General features: G+C 48.2%; 1 protein-coding gene across 2 annotated transcripts in view; it reads left to right on the top strand.

Moving 5' to 3' along the window:
* Positions 1–12,492, top strand: part of LOC311378199 (E3 ubiquitin-protein ligase rnf213-alpha-like) — a 31,547-nt gene extending 19,055 nt beyond the window's left edge. Inside the window, exons 41-68 of one of the 2 annotated variants that reach the window (XM_084488220.1) lie at positions 66–253; positions 430–550; positions 668–768; positions 862–1,044; positions 1,187–1,353; positions 1,879–1,981; positions 2,104–2,218; positions 2,418–2,613; positions 3,014–3,210; positions 3,497–3,619; positions 3,704–3,814; positions 3,908–4,150; positions 4,349–4,424; positions 4,518–4,552; positions 4,715–4,815; positions 5,129–5,285; positions 5,671–5,845; positions 6,194–6,288; positions 6,915–7,166; positions 7,532–7,664; positions 7,821–7,904; positions 8,045–8,225; positions 8,807–9,008; positions 9,120–9,197; positions 9,547–9,744; positions 10,375–10,464; positions 10,731–10,909; positions 11,082–12,492. In XM_084488220.1, coding sequence (XP_084344346.1) covers positions 66–253; positions 430–550; positions 668–768; positions 862–1,044; positions 1,187–1,353; positions 1,879–1,981; positions 2,104–2,218; positions 2,418–2,613; positions 3,014–3,210; positions 3,497–3,619; positions 3,704–3,814; positions 3,908–4,150; positions 4,349–4,424; positions 4,518–4,552; positions 4,715–4,815; positions 5,129–5,285; positions 5,671–5,845; positions 6,194–6,288; positions 6,915–7,166; positions 7,532–7,664; positions 7,821–7,904; positions 8,045–8,225; positions 8,807–9,008; positions 9,120–9,197; positions 9,547–9,744; positions 10,375–10,464; positions 10,731–10,909; positions 11,082–11,241 — 4,044 coding nt within the window. In that variant the 3' untranslated portion in view covers positions 11,242–12,492. The remainder of the gene's footprint in view (positions 1–65; positions 254–429; positions 551–667; positions 769–861; positions 1,045–1,186; positions 1,354–1,878; positions 1,982–2,103; positions 2,219–2,417; positions 2,614–3,013; positions 3,211–3,496; positions 3,620–3,703; positions 3,815–3,907; positions 4,151–4,348; positions 4,425–4,517; positions 4,553–4,714; positions 4,816–5,128; positions 5,286–5,670; positions 5,846–6,193; positions 6,289–6,914; positions 7,167–7,531; positions 7,665–7,820; positions 7,905–8,044; positions 8,226–8,806; positions 9,009–9,119; positions 9,198–9,546; positions 9,745–10,374; positions 10,465–10,730; positions 10,910–11,081) is intronic. The other variant, XM_084488221.1, reaches the window with a different exon arrangement.
* Positions 12,493–17,668: the final 5,176 nt, after the last annotated feature.

Here is a 17,668-nt window from a genome sequence, read left to right as displayed (position 1 = left end):
GATATATGGGCCCTTGCAATTGGACTTCCGGATGTTGGTTTGATCCGTTTCTTCCCCGCTCCAAGGTTCTTGATATCTATGCTGCAATCGCCTGTGTTGAGTCTCTGGAACCCACGCAACTGGAAACTGACGGCCAGAGGCAAGCCTGGCTGAGGCAGGTGAAAAAGCTCCAGGTTCCCATTGAGTTGATATGCTCTCAAGACAGCGTGAGGCACTATGGAGACATGAGCAAGACAATGGTCTGCATCGTCCGGTAAGTGTGGCTTGATGATGTCATTTAGGAGGCATATGTTGTTTCTTAGAGAACGAATATGGGCTGTAATGCGAGTTCACATGTTGATTTGTTTTGAACAGTAATACTGACTATGGTTATTAATGTTGGATGGTGGTCTTGACAGAGTTGTTACTTCATTATGTTCTTTGGTTTAGGAATGGGTGGAACCGCATTTTTACCATGTCGCTGTTTGTGGAGCACATGTTGCTGGGAGATGAGGAGACGGAGATGAATCTGAAGCCTTTGGTTCTGGACCAAATGAGAGTTCTTGGGCAGGTGAGTGTCGACTGAACATAGACATTCCTTTGACTCCTTTTTTAATAGGATCACTTCATGCGATAATCCCATGAAATCCCATTTGGTAACATACATTGTCATTGTTCTTCTTCCAAGATCCTGGAGAGGAATTCAGACCTCAAAGAGCAGCGGGCATTTGAGGAGGTGATTGGTGTACTCAAAGCCTGCAAAGATAAAGTGGTAAAGAGCATCTTCAGGTATGGACTCATCTTGCACTTTCTTGTACTGCATGGACTAGCCCTGTATTGTTCTAGGACCTTGGGTCTGAGACACTTCCTCTGCTTTCTCAGGTTTGGCCTCCAACTATGCCCTGTGTGCATGATGGACCCTCAAGATCCCCTCAGCCTGCCGTGCGACCACATCTACTGTGTGGCCTGCATCAAACATTGGCTGGGCCCTGGCCAGATGTACTGTCCATTCTGCATGCAGCCTGTTCCTGACGACTTCTCCACAACGCCTTCCGAGGAATTAAGGTATGATCATGTTTAGAAGACGCATAAGGGCTTCACCTACTGCAAATGTTGGTCATGGATTTCCCTAACCCTAGCCCTATCTGTGAACCCTTAATCATGCCTTATACTACAACTAAACTGCTGTCATTATTCTCCTGTTTAGGATTCAAATCAATCAACATGCCAAGTTCAGGAAGCAGTGCAATGCTTTCTTCATAGACCTGGTTTCCACCATGTGTTTCAAGGACAACGCCCCGCCATGTTCTGCCATCATCCTCCATCTGCTGTCATTCCTCATGGTGGATGCCAAACCCCTCAAGATATTTAGAGGTAACTCAGGGCCAGCTGTTTCTCATCTAATATCTTGGGTGTAGGATACTCTAGTGGCTAGGTTGTTCCTGCATTATCCCTTAAAGGGATGCACCAGGATATCTGTAAATTGCCTTTGCCTGTCTTATCCAGATTCAGACGAGTTGTTTAATTCCAAATTCATCATTGTGCATCCAGAAGGGGAGTTTGCTGGGTTAGACTTTACTTTCTGTTAGCCGCTACATTGTTGCAGAGGTACAGTAGCCTAGCTCCTGTTCATGTGAGGAAAATACTTTTTAAACTTTTAATTAATTTCAAATGTTAATTACTTTCCAATGGGTGTTATACACCCAGCTGTAAAGGTGTTGGGTTCAATCCCCCATGTCCATGGTCTACTTGTAAACATCCTTGAGCAAGATGCCTAACCCCGACCTGCCCCTGAGAGTCACTCTGGATAATACAATCGCTGTGGGTGTCTGAGAAGATCCTGCATCCTCTTTTTTTTAATTTTCCATTTATTCATTTTGATGATGTCCTTTCGCCCAGGGGATCGACACATTTTGACCAAGGTCCTCTCACCGTTTGACGAGTCTGTGGACAAAAACCCAGTGGTGCGCTCCTTTGTGCTCAAACTGCTGCTGAAGTTCAGGTGAGTCGAGGAGGAGGAGGAGTCCTCGTCTGTCTACATCGTTGAGCAAAGCAGCCAATCAGATGAATTTCAACGTTGTTGTTTGATATAATCCATAACATCTTTTAACTGTTTTTCTATAGCTTTGAGCAGGTGAAAGGCTATCTGCAGAAGCATCTGACAGAAGTGGAGCAAAGCATCATCTTGGAACAGACTGATAAAACCGAACTGTACTCCATGTACATTAACTGCCTGGAGGTATGGATGAAGGCATACGTATGCTTTGAATTGTTTCACCTTGGTTTTTATTTTTGCTTGTTTGTAAGCTTTTCGATCAATATTTGTTTTGATTTTAAAATTATTTGCTGTACAACCCCAATAGGATTCCCACATACATTGTGATAGGAGCCTATTTCACAAAGCAGTATACAGTATTCCCCCAATTTTGTCCCTGTAGGACTCCATGTTTGAGCGGACGCAGTTCCGTTCCGGTGCCGAGCAACAGGCCTACCTGCAGGACGAGAGGGCCTTTCTGTCCAGCTACACCCGTGCAGCGTGCCCAGACAGCGCCACTGTAGAGCACCTGCAGCAGGTGGCCCGGGTGCGCATGGGCCTGGACATGGCCGCCAATCTGCTGGTACAACAAATTGAAGGTGTGTGATCGCATGCATACCAAAATAAGTCTTGCGTAACATCAAATTGTTTTCTTCCGTCAATCTGAATGTTTTTTGTTGTTTTTGTTTTTTTATTTATTTTGGCTTAAGTTTGCCTTTTTGTGTTAACATTATCGCAATCAGTTGATTGCAAAACTGCATAATCTTGTACACTCTTTACTCTGCCGTCATGCCTTAATTTGCCACACCACATTTGTCAGCGCACAGCTGCCTGGCTTGACACCTGCAATTGGCATCCCTTTGTCCTAAATCAAGAACTTACTTTTGAGTCGAATCGTGACCCCAAGAATGAAAAAGTCTTAAGATACCAAAAGATTCACCCCCCTAATCAGTCTCATGTATTATGCTGACGTTCCCTCTTCAATGTTTTGCACATAAGGAGCCCCACGTGAAGGCCAGGCTGCGATCACAGCCTTCCTGGCCGCCGTGGTGCAGCTGTGTAGTCAGAGTAACAACGACTGGTTCCGCGTCTACCTGATCCGCAAGATCTGCACTCAACATGGTCTGGAGTTTGTCCAGAGTCTCCTCAAAGTGGAGGGTCTGCGCTGGGTCTTCCCTGAAGAGGTTCTTCAACAGGTACTGCTCTCTGACCTTCGACCATGCTCAGTTTTTTTGTCCTCCCACTGGGAGAAAAGTATTTCCACATATTCTCATTATTCGTTGTTCATTCCTAGCCAGGCATTTTTTTATCCAATCTGTTTGTCATTTTACATTTCCTCATATAAAGCATGAGGAGCCGTTTGCAAGCCGTTCTTATTCAGAGTGATCCATCCCATTTTGTCCGACTGTAAATGCTGTTTTACTTGGAAACGCATCATAATGATATGACACACTCAATGCTATCTCACGTTGTCTCTTGAAGGGTGAAGAAGGCAGCACCATTGATCATTTCCTCGTGTGTGGAGAGGACTACAAGACTATTCGCGATGCTGTGGCTACGGTGCTGATGGAGGGCAGAGTGGACGTGCTGGATAAAGCGTACGAGGTAACCTAGCATCGCTGAAGCGGTGTCACCCCTCATGTCAACTACTTTGCTCTCTGGAAACATTTCTTGTCTCTCTCTTTTTAGACGTGCAAGTGCTTGCCACAAAAGAAGGCGGTGTATCTTCTGTTGGCCCTCTTCAGAGAAGTCACCTCTCTCTACGGAAATGCCAACGGTAGTCGCCACCCCACACCCGAGGTACACCCTTTCATCACGACCATAAGCCATGCCCTCCTTGCTTCTTCTTTGCTTCTGTGTTCCTGTGTCTCATTGTACACATTTCCCGTCCAGCAATGCCGAGTCTTGGTGACTCACATCGATGCTTGCGGACTCCTGGTTCGCGCAGAGTCGAAGAACTTTGCCAAGGCCTTGGTGGCTAACCGTCTGGGGGCCTTGGGCGCTATACCTGGGGCCCCCGGGGGCCACACTGCGGTGGTGGAGCTGACGGTCCACATGGCTTCGGTCTTGCTCTGCGCCAACCAGCGGATTCTCGTTCCCCTTCAGAACCTGGGACTGTCAGCAGGGAACATGCAAGTGAGTGCATTAGCCATCCACCCTCTAGTGCATCTTGCTAATCTGTGTGCAGTAAAGACATTATTTAAATAATAATATAATGAATACATTTTATTTTTGTATTAAGTATTGGTTGATGTATGCAAATATTAACGTATTCATTGTGAACTATATTCATCTTTGTATTACTGTCTTTGTCTCAACCTTTTCTTGGTGCAGCGAGCCTTCTTGCCCACCATGCCAGACGACATGTTGTTTGTAGCTCAACAGGCCATGGGACCGGTGCATTGGTATTGTAAGTCAAAGACATGAGCTCCACACTCTCATGTGTACATGGGTGTCAGTTAAAGACCTTAATTCAGTGTGTTTTTTTCCACTTTCCCAACAGATTGTCCAAATAACCACCCCTGCACCATCGGAGAGGTGTGTACAGCTCAGGCTTGTTTGTTTCTAACCACACACCCTAAAAATGCACCTCTGTTCAGACTGTGTTCTCAGATCCCTCCAAGCAGCAGGGAAATGCAAAGCAAAACGTCTTACTGGGTTTTTTCGGCCGCTCATCATTGCTTTCGCTACCTCTTGTAGTGTGGTCAACCCATGGAAAGAAGCCGTTGTCCGGACTGTGGTGCTGAAATCGGAGGAGCCCAGCACAGACCTGTGGCTGGTTTCACTCACGCTCAACTGCAGTAAGTGCAACATACTAATGCAAAGTGTGTGTGTGTGTGTGTGTGTGTGTGTGTGTGTGTGTGTGTGTGTGTGTGTGTGTGTGTGTGTGTGTGTGTGTGTGTGTGTGTGTGAGATAAACGAACGCCTTAGGATCCTATCAGCACCAAAACATAAACAATCCGTCTCCTTCGGTGGCCTAACGAGACCTGCATGCATGCATTCGTGATTCTGAGCATGGGTGGCGCGTGGGGAAGTCTCCCATATGTACTAGTACTGTAGTACTGTAATAGACTACTTAACAGTTTATTCGGGGCTTCCTGCGTCTTCCCCCAGGGGCGACCGCACCCAGACGGGCCACGTCCTCGGGGACCCGGCGCGCAGGGACAACCCGGACACCCTGGACACCAAGAACATGTCCCCGGGGCCCTTCACCCTGGTGCGCATGCTCACCCACATGGCCATGCTGTTGGGAGCCAGCATCAACCAACAGGTACTGTGCCCCGCCTCCAACCACATGCAGGGGTTCAAACACAGGCCTGTGGGATCAGGTAGACAGTACTTCATGCGCACAATCCCAATGGACGTGGAAGTTGACGTTGTTTTAAAGGTGACATATTATACCGCCAGGTGTGAGTGTGATTCGCCGTTACAAGCCGTTTTGAAAGCGGGTTGTAACGGCGAATCACACTCACACCTGGTGGTCTCATCACCTTTAAGGTATAAAAACAACACTGCAGTTAGGACTTACAGGATTGTGTTCCTTGCTGTAACTCACTAACGAAGGTGGCTCCTATTGTGTTGCCGGTTTGTCAAAAATCGCTCAACAAAAATCGTATCATCTAACAACACCTTTGTCGTTTTTGTTTTTTTTGCAGCCCATCGCTCAGATCATCAGGCCTCCGGTGGCGGATCCACGAGCCTTCCTGCTGGGCCACCTGCTGAAGGACGTGGAGCATCTGACCAAGGCTCTGGGGAAGGGCACGGACGACACCATCCACACGGTTCACCTGCTGCTCTGCAGCCTGCTGGAGCCCCACCAGGCTCAACAATGTGAGGATGGCCACTATGAGGAAGACCTTTTGTTACATTAGCACAGTGTCCCCTGGGAAACAGTGCCTTCTCTAGGGAACCGCCAGTTAATGCAGTTCCTTTTCATCTTTGTGATTGGTTAACTTGGCGTGAAATTCAGTGCAGGGGATCACATTACCTTTGTATGGGGATGTCTCTAAGATCCGATTGGTTAACCGCTTATTGTACCAGGTTCGTTTAACATGTTTGACCTGGAGAGACCGGTCTCTGTCGGTCTGTGACACATGTTTCCCGAGCAAATAACACAAAACACTAAGTCTGTGCGACCTTAGATGAGCATGTGTTGACACTTCTGCCTTCTCCTCCCAGGGCCTGATCCCTATGACAACCATCTCTCCACCAAAGACCACAGGAACGGCTGGGAGATGTCAGTCATCAACACCGTCATCATACCTCAACTGAAGGTATGTTACTAACTCGCTATCTAGTCACGTGGCAAAAGCTGTCATCCGGTACATTTCTCTCTACACGTCCTGAAGGACTAGCGTGAGCCTTGAGCTTGCTCAAGGATGCTTGCAGTTAGACTTCTGACTTTGGGGCTTGAACCCAGAACCCTGTAGACAGGGAGTTCTGTGCTTGTCAGGGCCTAAGAGCCCAAGAGGCCTAAAGGCTTGGTTATCCACGTCGATGACGTGGATAACACGTCATCAAAGCAATGACCACGCAGACGCTTCAACGCCGTCGTGAACCTCTTCTGGTTCTGCGTCGGGTTTAAGTGAGCGGACCAATCACAGCCCCTTGCTGCTGCGTCGCCTCGACACAAGGTTACAATTTTTGGGAGGCGCACGTCAGGCCCTTGCGGTGGACGCAAGGAGGGTCGGCAAGGACGTAAGGGGTCCGTTAACCCCCTTGTGTTCCGTCGATGTGGGACCATAACTAAGCCGTGTGTGTGTGTGTGTGTGTGTGTGTGTGTGTGTGTGTGTGTGTGTGTGTGTGTGTGTGTGTGTGTGTGTGTGTGTGTGTGTGTGTGTGTGTGTGTGTGTGTGTGTGTGTGTGTGTGTGTGTGTCCATCCACACCCCGTTCCCCCAGCACCTGGACAGACAGCTGAAGGAGGCCAACGACCTGGTCCGGGCCGACGCGCGGGTGTCCTCTGACCCCGTCTTCAGGCTGATGTTCGGGGACCCGCGTCTCCTCCTGGCCTCCCTGCCCCGCGGCTCCCTGATCCACGGCCAGGCGGTGTGGAGCTGCAGGGAGAAGCTCTCCCTGCTGGGCCTGGCGCACATCGTGGAGCAGCACGACGGCAAAGACACGCTGCCCCTGCTGTGGAGGTTCCTCCAGAGGGTGAGGCCCGAGTCACACTAACCGACTCATCAGCTAATAAACTCATTAACTACCTGTAATGTGGAGAGGTCCATGTTATCACTATCTAACCGACTAACTTACTACCTGTCATGTGGAGGGGTCCACATTATCACTATCTAACCAACTCACTCACTACCTGTCATGTGGAGGGGTCCACATTATCACTATCTAACCAACTAACTTACTACCTTTAATGTGGAGAGGTCCACATTATCACTATCTAACCAACTAACTTACTACCTATAATGTGGAGGGGTCCACATTATCACTACAATACCGACAAGCATGCTTGACACACCACCAAGGGCTTGTGTTTACAGCCATGTGGTTTCTTGCTGTGTTAGGAGGCAGAGCTGCGCTTCGTGAAGTTCCTTCCTGACATCCTGACACTCCAGAAGGACCTGGTGAAGAAGTTCCAGAACGTCAGCGACCTGCCTTTCAGAACTATCGCCGACTTCCTCAACAATCAGAAACAAGGTGCTGAAAGTGTTCTGTCACAAAAACTCTCCACAAAATAATATGCAAATTACTAACACCAATACTGTTTACGCTGACTATGATTGCATTGCCTTTTGCCAAATGCCTAGTTTGCGTACGTTGACTTTAATTCCTCTTGTTTTGTTTTTTAACTAGTGTCACTCAGAGGTTGGTATGAGAAATGCATCACCATCTTCCTGATGACCTGGAATAAACTCAGGGTTTCCTTGGCAACAAATGGTAAACATAAATCAACACGTTAGTAACTGGTGAATTACCTTTCACTGCAAGTTACCTAATGATCGTAACCATCAACTGACTAATCTGAACTGACTAGCCGGCTCAAAGGACCTCAACGACGCGGTTACGTTGTCTTCCAGGAGAGATCAAGATCCCGGCCGAGCTTTGCGAGGAGGACCTGGACTTGAACAGTGATCTCACGGTGCTGTTGCCACGGAGACAGGGCCCAGGCCTGTGCTCCACAGCCCTGGTCAGCTACCTGATCGCCCTGCACAACGAGATCATCAAATGTGTGGACCAGCACACTGGAGAACAGACCAGGTGGGGGCGCTGTTGACACACGCCAGGGAGAGCATGTTTTGCTGCTGGAAGGCTAAGCATGCCTTCTGGCCGTGAAGCATGCCAGCAGAGCTCGTGTACATTAGCTAGCATTAGTTAGCGGCAGTAGCTCAGGAGGTAGAGCGGGTTGGCTGGTAACCGCAAGGTTGCTAGTTCGATCCCCGCGTGTCGAGGTGTCCCTGAGCAAGGCACCTAACCCTAATTGCTCCCGATGAGCTGGCTATCGACATGCGTGGTTGACACCACTGTCGGTGTGTGAATGTGTGCATGAATGAGTGAATGTGGTTTGCTTACAGCAACACACTCTTATATCAATATCTATAAATACTTAGATAGATAGATGTCACAAGAGTGAGGCAGCATGCATCTCTTCACCGTCCCCTCTAGAATTTATTTATTGTCAATTTTATGTTATTTCATTTGACCAAATGTTATCCTTTTCTACTTGTTGCACCGTGGGTCAGAGACAAAAGCAATTTCCATTCCTCTCTTTATATATATTACACATGTTTTGGAATTGACAATAAAGCTGACTTTGAACTCTGAACTCCCATCCCGCCCAGCTACGAGGTGAGCCCTGCAGACCTGACGGACCAGCAGGTGATCCGCTACGAGCTGGACCAGGAGCTGATGCCGCTGGTGCTGGCCAACAGCCAGTACAGCCTGGAGCGCGGCCGGGAGACGCTGCACGAGTACGACCTGGCCAAGATCCAGCAGCAGGTCCTCACCCACTTCCTGCAGGGCCGGCCAATCATCACCCTCCAGGTGAGTAGAGGGAGGCGGGGCTTCCACTCCACGCGGGCTAACAACGCCGTCCCCCCTCTGTAACACGACAGCCCCCCCCCCCATGTTGACTCCCTGCTCGTCATTTTCCAGGGTATTCCGACCCTGGTGAACAGACACGAGCGGGACTACGTGATCATTCTGAAGGACGTCAAAGAGAAGGTGGAGCAGGTGAGTGGACTGACGACGTCATGAGACGAAGGGCCGGAGGGCCGGAGCACGCGGGATATTTCTGAACTGGGGCGGCAGGTGGCTCAGGAGGTACAGCGGGGTTGGCTGGTAACCGCAAGGTTGCCAGTTCGATCCCCGGCTTCTCCTAGCGGAGTGTCGAGGTGTTCCCTGAGCGAGACACCTCTAACCCCTGACTGCTCCCGACGAGCCGGCTGTCGCCTTGCATGGCCGACACCGCCGTCGGCGTGTGAACGTGCGCGTGAACCGGTGAATGTTAGGCGTCCATTTACCGTGCACCATATGAAGCGCACGGCGTTCAGAAACACACTAATGGCGTGCGACCCAACAGGAAGCCCTCCAGAGCCTGACGGCGTCCTGCCTGGCGGCGGAGCTGCAGTCGTACAGCGAGGTGTGTGAGGCCCTGACCACGGTGGAGGTGGCCCTGGGCTTCCTGGCCATGACGGGCGGGGAGCCCCACGTTCAGCTGTCCTGCTACCTGGAGGAGGTGCTGCAGATGAAGGACCAGACGGCCCCACACGTCCTCAAGGTCTGTCTGTCTGTCTGTCTGTCTGTCTGTCTGTCTCTACCCCCTTGGTGTCTGGGTCCAGCCTATTGCCACAGCTATCTGGTTTGGCACCAGGCCAGATGGTGGACACTGTCTGTACTTCTGGTGGCGTTTCAGCGCTCTGATCCTCCAGTGGTTATGAGTCCAGCTGAGACACACTCAAACTAAATGCTGACAGGCCTTAAGGCTCATGAATCCGTCCTCTGGCCAACAGGTCCCACTTGCTCTGTTACTCCGAGTCAGTCGCTTTTCCTCCAGATTCAATCGAAGTGTCAAAGGACATTATTTTAACGTGAGGAACTGATCATTATTTTGTGTTAACGTGAGGAACTTGGTTCACATGGCACAAGGTGACAGTGCAGGTGAGACTCATACAAGTACAGGACAGCAATCAAGTGCGTGACGAAAGCAGTCCAACATGTCCAAGTACAAGGGTCCACTGACCGGTTAAAAGCAGGTCAATACACTGGAGGTGGATGTAATGGTGGTTGTTTGTCTGCTGAGTGATTCCTGGCCCGACCTCCAGTGAGTACAGATACAGTGAGGTTTGGGTGTCTCGCTCTGGGATGTATGACGGAGACTCAGTGGTGTGCCTCTCTCCGCCCCCTGCAGGCCCTGTCTGTGTGCAGGCTGACGCACTGCGTGGCCCTGTGGCAGCTCCTCACCTCGCTCAAGTCCCAGAACATGATGCGGCTCAAGAGGGTAAGGCGGCCGCTGACACACACCAAACCACAGCAGGGGGCTGGAGAGAGTCCTGCGGATAGATTCATTCAGATTCATTCTTTTTTTAGATTCATAGTTACATTGCACAGCCGTTGCTGAACAATACAACACAGAATGAAACAGGATATTGGAACAAATATAAGCACACAATATGAGTATAAGCTGGAACACAAACAATGATCGTTTAATACTAAACTATATTAATACTAACTATATTTATATGATATACTACGGCGCGTGTGCAGGATCCGTTCGCGGCGTTCCCCGGGGACTACAAGCTGCCTCTGAGCGACGAGGACCGCAGGCTGCTGTCAGGCTTCTTCGTGAAGACGGTCGCTGACGGCTTCCTGCTGGAGATGCACGAGTTCCTCCTGCTGGAGCTGAAGAACCCCCACGCCCCCGACAAGTACAGGCCGGACTGGGGGTGAGCGGACCCTGTGTGTGTGTGTGTGTGTGTGTGTGTGTGTGTGTGTGTGTGTGTGTGTGTGTGTGTGTGTGTGTGTGTGTGTGTGTGTGTGTGTTAAAAGACATTGCTTTCCATGTCACCAGTCGATACTGTGGTGTGCTTTCATAATAACGGCCTCTTGTCATTTCAGGCTGAGAGACACCGTGGTGTCCTACATCGAGCGCAAAGACCTGGATGTTTCTCCTGAGGTGGAAGTCTTGTTCCCAGAAGATATCTGCCTCTCCCAGTACATAGAAGCTTGGAAGTTCAGTGTGGTCTTCAAACAGGAGAACAGCACTCACAGAACTTGACGTTGAAGTGATCGATCAGGGATATCTGTCCTAGAACAGCTCAGATAATGTTTACATTCTATTTTGATAAACGGTGAGAGGGAGAGCAATCACAGGAGGGTATCACAGGTAGAGCTTCCAAAATATATATTTTTGTTAGAAATTACGATTTGTTCTTGTTCTTTCATTTATTTTTTTTGCTGGAAAATTGCATTGAGTTTTGTGGGCAAAATATTTTCTTCTTTTACACAGTATTACAATGTGAGGACCTCTGTTTAAATAATGTTTTAATAATGTTGAATTGTTGGCAATTTTGTCTTGGCTCAGGAAAAACGTCACGTCCTCATGTAAGTCAATCTTACATTTGGACACTCCGAAAATGAAGAGAACCTCATTGTTGAGCAATTAATTTTTCCTTAACATTAGATATGCCTCATCAGTGAAATGGTTCTTATTTTGACGTATTATCTTGAGACAATCAATTGCTGTTTTTGTTCATTGCTTACCTTAGGGTGACTTATGTTTTACTATTATTTATGACAAATGTATGCCTTATTTTAACCCATTCCAACCAGTCAATCAGGGAATAGGTTCTATTCATTCATATATTAGAGAAATATTGGTTGAACATTTGTAATCATTGTAATCATCATAATACTTATTCTGTATGTTCCTTGTCAACAATCTTAGGGTGACTTGTTTGGTTGATTACTATTCATACCAAATGGATGCGTTATTTTAACCCATTCCAACCTGTCAATCATACAATACTTTGATTCATTGAATTTGTTGAACAGATCAGAATAAAAACACCTGTTTTGAATCTATTACCAGCATTTGCGTTTATCCTTAAATTTGAGGATGCAAAAATGCATCGACAGTGATCAACATTACACACACAGTTGACTTGCTGCATCATTGCCAGGGGACAGAAGGAGGAATCTATGGAGTGCTCAGGAAATGCCAGTCAGGTTAGAGTGACTCTGGCCCGCTCGGTCAGGGTTTCTGATCAGGGTGGTTGACATAAGGACAGCAAACTGGGTTGACCTGGCGCCCTCTAGAGGAAGCCCATGAATTCTATCGTGGGCAATGACTTCTCTGATCCTTGCTGGTCACCGTGTTGTCAAACGTTACCAAAAGGTTTTCACTAGTCTACCAGATAAGGAAAATGCATATCCTTAAAATGCATTCAATGCTATTTTAAAGATTCTTTCTCTTTCAAAGTACATTGACATCAAACTTTGAATGAAAGATGTCATTATAATCAACATTCCACTTAGATTTCCCAATAATTGCAACACCAAGGGTAATCATATTTATGAACAACATTGTGCTTGTCAATTATTCACTGGCCTAACTGATACTATGTAGTTGTTTGTTCTCTGTATAAATGTAAAACAACCCGTTTAAACGTTTCTCCAGCCTGAAATGTATTATATTTAATCAAACAATTAATCAATGTCCTTTTATTGTTTGTTAGTACTGTATTCAAATGTATAGTTGTGTGTAGGCCTATAGATATACACAGGTGCATCTCAATAAGTTATAAAATTGTGGAAAATGTACATTATATCGATTTATTACACCCAAAGTCAAATATTTCAAGCCTTTATTTGTAATTATCATGATGATTTTGGTTTACAGCTCATGCAAACCCCAAATTCTGTATCTCAGAAAATGTGAATATTGTGAAAAACGTCCATATTGTAGACTCAAGATGTCACAGGTTTCCTGAGACTTTTAATGGTCTCTCAGTCTGTTTCAGTCCGCTTCACAACCATGGGGACGACTGCTGACTTGACAGTTGTGCAGAAGACAGTGATTGACGCCCTCCACAAGGAGGTTAAGCCTCAAAAGGCTGTTCACAGAGTGCTGTATCCAAGCATATTCATAGAAAGTTGAGTGGATGGAGAAAGTGTGGTAGAAAAAGGTGCACAAGCAACAGGGATAACCGCTGCCCTGAGAGGATTGTCAAGTAAAGGCCATTCAGAAATGTGTGGGAGCTTCATAAGGAGTGGACTGAGGCAGGAGGCAGTGCATCAAGAGCCACCCGGCACAGACGTTTTTTTGTTGTTTTTTTGAGTTGCGTGTCCTGTCGGGACGCTAAAATGTCCCGGTTTCCACCAACCACTATGAAATGATCCCTGTGGTCAGCGATTACATAGCCAACGTGGTCATATTATAGCCCGATCATTAACTAAAAACTAAATAGAAAGAATAAAGCATCCAGCATATGATTTAAACAATGTGCGAGGGCATACGCATTACGCAAAAGGGATACTGTCTTGTTTGACATGCACGCACAAACACACACACACGCACACACACACACTGATTGACACACACTGTCATACAGAGACACTGGCTCTAGCTCACGCACAGTGACACACACACACACACAGAGGCAAAGAGAGAAAGAGAGAGGGAGAGACAGACCGACAGAGAAATAGACAAAGACGAGAGAGAGGACAGAGACAAGAGAGAGACAGAGACGGAACAGAGTGAGAGCGAGAGACAGAGAGAGACAGATAGACAGAGAGAGACAGAGAGGGGGAGAGAGAGAGAGAGAGAGAGAGAGAGAGAGAGAGGGGAGGCACACAGATGAAAAAGTCTGTGTTTATAAAAATATGCATGCCATATCCATATTTTAACACCAATAAGACGTCTACCTCAGTGAGTCAGGGCAAAATACTGACATGATTCGTTTGACCACTAGGGTTAGCAGGCAACAAAAGGCAGGTTCCTCACTGCGAGCCAATGACGGACCCCTTGTGGTGCACCATGGGCCCCTGCTAATAGCATACTACAGTCAGACCCTCACACCTTTGCACAACCTGATAATAAACACGGTTGTCATATGGGTTGGGGACCACACAGGGGGTGTGTGTGTGTGTGTGTGTGTGTCTGCTCCAGTAGCTCTACAAGAATGACACTCTGAAACTTGTGTTTGAATATCAATAGATTTCATCAAAGACAGCTGATAGCCTGACTACTAACAGTGTGTGTTTAAAATGTTTGGGTATAAAAAGTATATAGACTTGGAAACAGCTTATGGACACGGGAGAACCAATTTCAAATGGTGACTTTGTAAATATAAGTTTGTTTTTGTCAACTTTTTGCATTAAAGTAATATTTTTATTTCAGTGGTTTCCATTTGAACTTATTTCTAGGCATATTCTTAAGAGTGCAATCAAACGCCAATCAAATCACGACACCTCTGGCCAGCGGAACCCGGCGGGCCTTTATGACGTCACCGCCTCAGTGATGTCACAGCGACGCCTCTATATAAGTCACCACTCCTCAGTCCAGGGCTCAGTGGTGATCAGGGAGCGACTAACGTGGAGCGGGATAACATCCAAAGGGGATACACTACAGTGAAAGCTATGCTGCAAACTATAGATGAGGAACCGGAGGAAGAACAGGAGACCCTGGGTGAAGACTCCGCCTCGCTGCCCGGGGGACACCGTCTGGGACAGGAGAGAGAGCAGGATGGCGTCCAAAGGGGCTACACTTTGGTGAAAGTGATGCTGCACACCACAGGTCAGGGACAGGTGGAAGAACAGGTGAGGAAGGAGAGGACACGGACACCAACCGCACACGCGCACACTATAAGTGTGCACATTTGTATTCTTTAAAGACCTGTGGTTGTTCGTAATTATATTAAGTTAAGGTCAAACTTACAAGTGCAGGCACACACACACACACACACACACACACACACACACACACACACAATTGAACACATTTTATATCAGTACTTTATAACAAAAAAAAAGATAGATAAATATGTTTATGCATGTTTTCCTTTAACTTTTTCAATTGGAAAAAACATCAAAATGATTGATTTATGCTTCAGCATATTTTAGCCTTTTTCAAAAGAATGTATACCCAAACATTCCGGTCGCCGCGGCTGCGTCGCCGTGACGCCGCTGGCCAGCGGAACCCGGCGGCCCTCTGACATCACGGGGGCCGCGCTCCTCTCTATAAAGTCACCGCTCCTCAGCCCCTCGCTCAGTGGGGGTCAGAGAGGGGAGCGGGGAGCGTCGCCTGGGGGTCAGAGGGCACAGCCGGCCGGTCAGCCACGTCAGCAAAGAGAGCGAGCCTAACGGTGATGATCTCCTCCGACAGGAGGGAGAGGCCTCCACCTATTCAGACGCCATCCTCCCCTATCCGGACTCCTCCTCCTATTCGGGCTCCTCCTCCTCCGCCTACGACCACTCCTCCTCCTCCCCCTCTGAGGACTCCACCTCCTCCTCCTCTCCGTGCTCCACCTCGCCGCCAGCGGAAGAACATCTGAGAACGGTGAGGAAGGAGAGGACCGCCACCGCGGACCGACTGAGACGTCCTTTGGTTTCCCCTCCTGGGTCTCCGGTGTGGGTTCGTGGTTAACCCGGTGCGTTCCTGACCGCGGTGTGTTGTGTCCTAGATGGTGACGAGATGGTGTCACACTGAGGAGGCGAATGAGCCGCAGCTGTTAGTCCCAAACCCGGACCACATCGCCCCGGACCCAGGCCACATCGCCCCGGACCCAGGCCACACCGCCCCGGACCCAGGCCAGACCACCCCGGACCCAGGCCAGACCACCCCGGACCCAGGCCACATCACCCCGGACCCAGACCACATCGCCCCGGACCCAGGCCAGACCACCCCGGACCCAGGCCACATCACCCCGGACCCAGGCCACATCACCCCGGACCCAGGCCACATCACCCCGGACCCAGGCCAGACCACCCCAGACCCAGGCCAGACCACCCCGGACCCAGGCCACATCGCCCCAGACCCAGGCCAGACCGCCCCGGACCCAGGCCAGACCTCCCATGAAGCTGGTGAGCTCACTGCAGTGTGTGTGTGTGTGTGTGCGTGTGTGTGCGTGTGGTTTGCATTTATCTTTTGAGTTTTCTATGTCAGCATGATCATGAAACATTTACTGACCGTCTCTCACATTAAAAGTCACTGATATATAACCCATAACAGCAACAAACACACACACAACAGCCACTATGGTCATCACTCATCATTAAATACAGTTTTGTTAATTTTGTTTTGTTTCATTTCTGACAGGACATGACAGGCCTCGCAGAAAGGACCTGGCCCAGGTCATGGTGAGCATGAGGGTCTGGGTGAGGAGACTCAGGAAGCGGAGGGTTCAGCCAGCAACAGTCGCCCGGCCGGATGAGGAGGGGGAGAAGCCTTGGGGCCCCCCTTCACCAAACACCTTCAGACGCAAGACGGCCTGGGCTGTACCCAAGGCCGCCAACGCCTCCCTGAACGTCACTGAGGCTGAGGAGGAAGACACACAGGAGGCTGAGGGGAAGGTCCTCAGGCGGATCAACAAGTGGCTGAACAGGATGAAGGGGTCCCTGTCAAGGGTGGCTGCCCTGTTCCGGTGCGGGGCAGATTGAAAATTGAGCATTGAAAAAAAAAAAAAAAAAAATTAGCACAATAGAATGTATACGGCCCCATGTAAAGACATAGTATGTACGTCAAACATCTGATGGCACCGGACCGAGTCCACATCGATGTGACATCACACAGGAGTGAAACCCCAGCTTTGTCTAAGCCCGGGTGAATTCAAACAAAGTAGTCAAACATCTGATGGGACTCAACCAAGTCCTCATCAGTGTTACATCACACTAAGGTGTGTACTGCTTTGTTTGAATTCACCTTGTCTAGGACAAAGCTGGGGTTTCACTCCAGTCAGATGTCACATCGATGTGGACTTGGTCTGGACCCATCCGATGTTTGACGTACATACTTTGTCTGGGCCCAGGTGAATTGAAACAAAGTATGTACGTCAAACATCTGATGGGACCCGACCAAGTCCATACCGATGTGACATCACACAGGAGTGAAACCCCAGCTTTGTCTGAGCCCGGGTGAATTTAAACAAAGTAGTGAAACATCTGATGGGACCCAACCAAGTCCTCATCGATGATCACACTGAGGTGTGTAATACTTTGTTTAAATTCACCTGCGCTGGGACCAAGCTGTGGGTTCACTCCAGTGGGATGTCACATCGATGTGGACTAGGTTGTGTCCCATCAGATGTTGGACGTACATACTTTGTCTCAATTCACCTGGGCCCAACGCCCAATTCATGTAAATACAATAAAAAATACTGTGGTTGCCGAAATCTTTGTTCTCTTGTGTCTGTTTATAGATGTATACGTATATCTTATACTTAATGGCAGACACACACTCTTTGACACACAAACAACAGCAGGTGGTGGAAGAAATACGCGAAAGCTATAATTGAGTAAAAGTACAAATCTTCCCAGAAAATGACCCTGACCTTGAGTAAAAATCTCAAAGTATCAGATATTAATTGTACATAAGTATCAAAGGTAATTTTCTGATATTATAATACTTAAGTGCTGAAAGTAAAAGTACAAGTAAATACCGTTAAGAAAAAAGCTAATCAAATGTTTTATTGGAACTTTCAAAATAT

This window comes from Micromesistius poutassou (genome assembly GCF_964030765.1).
Source record: "Micromesistius poutassou genome assembly, chromosome: 1".
NCBI classification, from domain to species: Eukaryota; Metazoa; Chordata; class Actinopteri; order Gadiformes; family Gadidae; genus Micromesistius; species Micromesistius poutassou.
This window is presented reverse-complemented; position numbering and strand designations above follow the sequence as displayed.